The sequence below is a fragment of the Diorhabda sublineata genome, chromosome X (assembly GCF_026230105.1).
Source record: "Diorhabda sublineata isolate icDioSubl1.1 chromosome X, icDioSubl1.1, whole genome shotgun sequence".
NCBI classification, from domain to species: Eukaryota; Metazoa; Arthropoda; class Insecta; order Coleoptera; family Chrysomelidae; genus Diorhabda; species Diorhabda sublineata.
Window position 1 is genome coordinate 26287952 of NC_079485.1, and position 7373 is coordinate 26295324.

At 29.4% G+C, this 7373-nt stretch overlaps 1 protein-coding gene across 1 annotated transcript; it reads left to right on the forward strand.

Moving 5' to 3' along the window:
- The first annotated feature begins 918 nt into the window (after positions 1 to 918).
- LOC130451242 (protein SET) lies at positions 919 to 4628 on the forward strand. The gene is made up of 3 exons (XM_056790136.1): positions 919 to 1315; positions 1601 to 1787; positions 2605 to 4628. The coding sequence occupies exons 1-3, from the start codon at positions 1070 to 1072 to the stop codon at positions 2931 to 2933; spliced, it is 762 nt and encodes a 253-aa protein (XP_056646114.1). The 5' UTR covers positions 919 to 1069; the 3' UTR covers positions 2934 to 4628.
- Positions 4629 to 7373: the final 2745 nt, after the last annotated feature.

Here is a 7373-nt window from a genome sequence, read left to right on the forward strand (position 1 = left end):
ATAATATTAATTTTTTGTATGATTCAATAATTGAATTATGAACATATTCAATTCTTAAATATGCATACGTTTTTTTTTAAATTCAAGCGATTCATCATAAAATATAGAAATATATATATATATATATATATATATATATATATATATATATATATATATATATATATATATATATATATATATATATACTTTTTGCTTATAACTATGCCAATTTTTAATTCTGTACCAACAATTGTTTTAGTTTATCTAGAAATAAAAATAGTTTGAATATCCTTTCATATTAATAAAGATTTAAAAAAGTAATTTAATTTTCTCCCTGTAGATACTCAATTAACTCATAATATAAATACAGTCGAGACAAAATATTCATATAGAAAAAATCTAATATATTGTTTGACCGGTTTCTGAGATAAATATTATACGGGTCATTAACCTTAGCTAAACCAGAAATTGACTAATATGACATCTACTTGTGTAAACTGTAGTTACAAATGAAGTTAAAACCACAATGTGAACAGTTCGGTTTTCAAAATGAAGAATATTAGTGAAAACTTCACAAAAATGTGAAAATTTTTCGATTATTATTAGCAAAAATATAATGAAGTAATAAATATAAGGTAAAAACTAGACCATTTATTAGGTCAAGAACTCGCTTTCTTTCACGTATGATATTCTAGAATTGGGATTATACATTGAAATTGAAAATCTAATTAAAAATAGACAGAATTCTTATTTTATACTTTTTATCGTTATTTTTTTGAACTTTATTTATAACGCCATTATTGCAGGGTATTCCAGGAAAACAAAAATATTGGTTTCTATTTATTTTGCAATTAATTTGATGGAAAACAACAAATCAATCAATTATATTATTTAAAGAGTTTCAACTTTAAAAAATGACTAGTTTCATAACCCTTTAGCAAATATATAAGTTTGACATGTAGCAGCCCGCACATTTGAAAATGAAAACATAAATTGCGCATGTCATATTATCAAGTGTAATCATAGTTTAGGGTTCGTGATTTAAACTTATTTCTTATATTTTTAATTTTCAAAATTATTAATAAAAATGTCAGATGCCACGTCACGAAAGGTGAAAAGATTTTCAGAATCTGATAGAAATTCCGAATTTGATGCTGCAACACAAAAAGCTTTGGAAGAAATTGATGTTTGTCAAAATGAAATTGATAGTATTAATGAAAAATCCAGTGAAGAGATATTAAAAATTGAACAAAAGTACAATCGACTAAGAAAACCGTTTTATGAAAAAAGAAATAATTTGATCAGCAACATCCCTAATTTCTGGATTACAGCTGTATCCTTTTAAAGTTGTTATATATAACCTAAAAAAGTAGAATATATTTTCCTACTAATGATTTAGATTATGCTCTAACATATTTATGTATCCAATATCTTGTTTGATCAGCAGGATTTACTTGAATTACTAGTTGTAAACTTAGTATTACCTATTTTCTTTTAGAATAATCAATGAGAAATTTATCCTATTTCTTTTAAGTTTTGTGTTATTTTAAAAAGCAGTATAACAACAGCATATGTTTTTTTATCTAAAACTTATCGTATTTTTCTTAACGATTCTAAGATTATGAACCATCCTGATTTAAGTGCTCTACTGGATGAAACTGAAGAAGATTGTCTTCACCATCTTACAAAATTAGAAGTAGAAGAATTTGATGATATTAAATCAGGATATTGGATAAAATTTTATTTTGAGGAGAATCCATACTTTGAAAATTCAGTTATTACTAAAGAATATCATTTAGATAGCGGTAAATAATTATTCAATTTATATGGTTTTACTTATAACATGTTCAAATTAATTTAAAAAATTCTATTAAAGCCTATTTATCCATGTAGTATTTGTAGCTAAAAGTAATAACCTGCTAAATATATAGATTACGAGCCTAATGACAAAATTTGAGGAGTCATTTGAGCCACCATGAATCACTCATTAATCAATAGTACTATATGTAACAAACCTGTTAGAAACTATTTCATCACCTCTTATCTGAAGTACATAAGTAAGGTAAACCTAGCACTGAAAGGGGGTACTTTTTAGTCAAACATATTTGTACAGCATTCAGGACTTAAGTAGGTTATACAAAAAGAATACAAGGAAAATTTTCCTTGCACCTGGTACCAATATTTTTGAACGGCATTATGTCATATGTTATTCTTTTTGTATTACCTACTTAAGTTCTGAATGCAGTACAAATATGTTTGACCAAAAAGTACCTCCCCTTCAGAGCTAGGTTTACCTTACCTGAGTACTCACCTATACCGATAAGAAGGAAGTGACACCATAGTTTCTAAATTGTTTGTTACATATAGTACTATTGATTAAAAAGTGATTCATGGTGGCTCACATAACCCCTCAAATTTTTCCATTGGGCTTGTAATTTAATATTTCTGATATGTCAAAATGTCCTCTAAGTAAATTACAAGGATATCCCATAATTTAGCATATTCTCTATAAAATGATTATTTCAGCTATTTTTAAATGATCATTTGACATCTATTGTAGTAGAATAATTTATCTAATTTTGGTAAAATATATTTTTAATACAATTTGGATTTGATTTTTAGCAACACCTACTTCAGAGAGTACTCAAATAATCTGGAAAGAAGGTTGTTCTCTTGCTCAAAATGTTGAGGCAAATAAGCCTGGGAAAAAGCGTCGCCATGAACCTGCTAAGACATTTTTTAGTTGGTTTAATGATAATGTAGATCCCTATACCGATGACATAGCTGAGATTATTAAGGATGATCTTTGGCTTAATCCCCTTCAGTACTATCTAGTACCTGACGTTGAAGGAGATGGAGAGAATGGTGTTGATGCTGAAGAAGTAAGTAGCAGTGAAGATGATGAAGAAAGGGAAGGAGGAGAAGAAGAAAGTAGGAATCAACGCAAGTAATTTCCTTGTGAAAAGTATCTTCGGTGGCTATAAATTTTTTATTTTGGGAAGTATCACTTGATATACAAGTCATATTTTCCACATTCTTATATTATTAAACAATATTTACAGTTGCATTTATTCAATAGCAACTGTCATAAGTAGTTCATATCTTAAATAATTAATGATAAAGATATGCATTAATTTTTCAATTTCTGCATAACAATATTTTGAATTACATGAAACATATCAACAAACAAAATGCAATGTGTCTTAGAGTAATGTCAGGAAAATTAATATTCCCATAATATATTCATATTTACTGTATTTATGGAAACGTCAGTTATACAAATACTAAACTTTACTACCAGTATACCAACACTCACAAAACACCGTCTAGTACTTTGAGTCTGGTGTGAAGCAGTAATCTATGGAAGTCTCCAAAAACCAGATGGTGAACAGTGTGTGTAGAATATTTGACAGTGAATAAGAATACAAATATAGTTTTCGTCAAATTTCAAATTTGTTTTTGACAGGAAGAAAAATAAATTTGATTGCATCTTAATCTACTATTGTTTTCTTTACCAAATTTTATTTCTCTGAGGCTATTTGCTTTGGTTACAATGATTGTGAAATGATGCAGTAGATAGCTATTATGTAAATCTTTATTATAATTATTATAGTTTTATTATTTTCAAAAAAATTGACCAAGTTGTGGTCAATCTGCAGTGAGAAATATAAATGTACATTATGAAAATATAACCAAATATTTACTAATAGATTAACGAATAAAAATAACTAAAGTAATTTATCGAACCGTTGATAATATTCATATTGAACACACAGTAAAACTTCCATTACATTAAAACTCGCAGAAGTAACTGTATACCTTCAGTCTCGGTTGATTGAAACGCTCCTCAGACAGTGTAGTGGTAGTAATCAGTGTGTTCATTATGAGTACAAATAAGTAAAATTCTATAGTATAACTAAATTATTGTCCTTCCTAGTATGTTATTTCGAATGGTGGTGTGGGTTGAGGACTCAAAATAAAACTGTCTAAAAGTTTTTTAAAATGCCAACGTTGCCAACACATATGGCAGAGAGCCTCGATAAAGATGAATTAAAAAATCAAAACGTTGGCATTTTAAAAAACTCTTGGACAGTTTTATTTTGAGTCCTCAACCCGTAACACTATTCAAAATTATTCAAAAGTTTTTTGAAGATCACGAGTAAATCCAAAGTCAATTGCTTCACTTTTTCTAACCTACTCAACTGTATAAATATTAAGAAACTGATGAAATATTAATTTGTATATAATTAATTTGATCAGTATCATATTATCAGTTCTTGTAAGGGTCATGGGACTAGGTGAAACGATATTTTGTTAACTAATTTAATTTCAACAAGGAAATTAGTTTCTGTTAGTATTGAAAATATGAATATATTCGTTCTGATGCTAATATGTACTAATTGATTTAAGAATTTTATGCATCTTTGCTAGAACTACAGATTTTTTTGGTAAAACATGACTATCGATAGCCCCAAATAGAAAGTTTTAAAACCAGGCATGTTAAATAAGTTTTGTTTTTATATCAAAATGTGCAGTTCTAGTTGTTTAATAATTTTTTTGTCCATTTGGGTCTAATCAGAATTATTATTTGATTTTTGTTGTAGTTGTTCTGTTTGGAGTGTAAATTTTAATATAAATGTAGCTTATTGGTGTTTTATTTATTCGAATTTCAACCATGACCTACATTATCTATGATAGTGATACTGAACGCGTGTCGTCAGGCAGTTCGGGAGTGTTATGTAGTCCAGAAAATGAAGCTCAAAAAAGGCAAAACCTTGCAATGTTTTCGTCCTGTTCGATTTGTACAAAAATTTGGATTTAGGCTCATTTCACCCGTTAGTTCATTTTTCACATTGTGCCGTTGTACGCTTTTTGTTTCTAATGGTGAAAACTTCCTAACTGTAAAAAATTATAAAATAACATTTTAAACCTTAAGATTGGCAAAATCTGGCTTTGATTAGTTAAATAAGGATTGTTTTATGCTGTAGAATACAATTTCATAATATTTCAACCCTTTAAAACCACCCTTAACAGTAATTTTTATAATATAATTTAATTGATCTATAAGGTTGACAACAAAGTAGCTTCGCTTTATTTTTGGAATAACTTGTGTTGGTGCTGTGCTTTGCCGTTTGTCACATTGATGTAAATTTAGAAGCAAGTAGTGCGTGAGTTTTATCAAAGCTATTAATTGTTTAGTTAATTTTAAATTGAGTGCAGAAACGAACACTCGTCATATTTTAGTTTTTTATTTCCGTAACGGAAAGAAAGCTGCTGCGGCTCACAAAGAAATATGTGAAGTTTATAGAGGTGATTGCTTAACAGAGCGCACGTGTTAGAATTGGTATAAAAAATTCCGTTCTGGAGATTTTTCCTTCGAAAGATAATTCTTCCATAATTGAAGAGGATCCGTCATATAACTGCTGGAGAGATTGAGAAGAGGCTACATGTAACGCACACAACAATTGAAAAACACTTAAAATGTCTTGGGTTAGTTAAGAAGTTTGATATTAGGGTACCTCACGAATTGGAAGAAATTCATTTAACACAAAGAATCAATATTTGCGATATGCACCTTAAACGAAATGAAACTGATCCTTTTTTGAAAAAAATCATCACTGGTGATGAAAAATGGGTCCTGTATAGTAACATAGTTCGAAAACAATCATGAACCAACACAAACCACATCGAAAGCTAAAAAAGCAAGGTGAGCTGCATCTAAGGAACCAAACGATCAATTCTTATGTTAACTGTCAACAATTAATGAAACTGGATGAAGCAATCAGAAAAAAACGGCCAGAATTGTCAAATGGAAAGGTTTAGTGTTTTCCACCCTGATAATACAAGGCATCACACATATTTGCTAATTAGTGGGAAATTACTGGAGTTTGGCTGGGAAGTGATGCCACATCCCCTAAGCTGCGGAATTCTTTGAATAGTTAGGTTAGGTTAGTAAGCATACTGTAGAATTCTTTGAATGGTCAAACTTTCACAAATGACTATGATCTTCAATCACACCTGGTTCAGTTTTTTGCCGATAAGGACCAGAAATTTTATGAGCGCGGAATCATGAAGCTGAAAGGTCAATGAGCAAAATATTAAATATATAATTGATTAAAAACTATTCTATGTTGAAAAAAGTGTTTTATTTTATACTACTACTATACTATACTATTTTGTACCAACCGAATAAATAGAAAAAATATATTAACACATACATATTCATGCATTACATACAATGAAATATACAAATATGGTTCATTAATTTTATCTTCATTAAAGTCGATGCAGTCTTTGTCCTCTACAATTACTGATGAACTATTATTGCAGTCTTCGCACCCAGAACAAGTGAAAATGCAGTACAATCCAAGTGTTCTACATCCCCACATAAAATACCGCACCCTTTTTTGCATTGGCAAAAAATTGTTTTTATAAGTTCATCGGGTGCAGGCGGTTTGTTCATCCGTACGGGGTGTAATAAACCTTCATTAAAATTCAATCACCAATCTGTTGCTCGGATGTTTCCATTTCACTGTTGAATTTATAAATAATGGCATTTTTTTTTGTGTGCTCGTCTAAGGAATCAACAGTGGGCAGAAGGGAAATTATCACAGCACTTGCCATTTTTTTTGAACTTTAGAACATACTGGTGAGGAATCAACAAATTATATAAACTAACACATGCAGTCACAAGCAGATATTGCTTCTTTTCTGTTTCGATTTGAGGGGTGTAGTTTGAAGGGATCGAATAAGGAGGTGTTTGCTGGTAAATAGAGGTTTTTAACGGCTATATCTCGCCAAATATTCCTTATGTACAAAATCTACAAAAAAAATTTAGTCATTAAAAAAGCTGTTATTTAGTATACTATTATTTTTTCCGTATCTCCAGTATTTTCGGAGATATTTTGAAGTAAAAGGTGAAAAAATACTAAAATGCCAAAAGAAAATAGTCTGATGTTTTATATATTATTCTTCACACGGCTTATCATCATCTCAGAAAGGAAATTGAAGGAATTTCGAATTCTTAGCTAACAATCTTCTCTAGTTATTAAGGCTTGGGAGTAAACCTCTTGTTTTATGTGACCCCATATAAAAAATCTAAAGACGTCATATCGGGAGAACGAGGGAGCCACCGAAAAGGACCATTATTTGCTAACCACCTGTCTTCAAATTGCTCTTCTAAAAATATATTTATGACGATTGAATTGTGAGCAGGAGCACCGTCATGAATAAAAAAAAGATTGTTTAATTCGTCTTATGGTCTAAATAATAATTTTGTTTTAAATTTCTTAAAATATCTTTCACCTAAAAATAAAACAAATAACATTAAAAAATATAAAAACAGTGATTTTTATATTATTAATTAAGAATAAATTAATTGATTGTGTTCC

Bases quoted from the DNA above. Each gene is read 5' to 3' on its own strand.
- LOC130451242 (XM_056790136.1), top strand. From the start codon at position 1,070: ATGTCAGATGCCACGTCACGAAAGGTGAAAAGATTTTCAGAATCTGAT. The intron at 1,316-1,600 runs GTATCCTTTTAA...AACGATTCTAAG, and splicing joins CTAATTTCTGGATTACAGCT to ATTATGAACCATCCTGATTT. The intron at 1,788-2,604 runs GTAAATAATTAT...TTTGATTTTTAG, and splicing joins AGAATATCATTTAGATAGCG to CAACACCTACTTCAGAGAGT.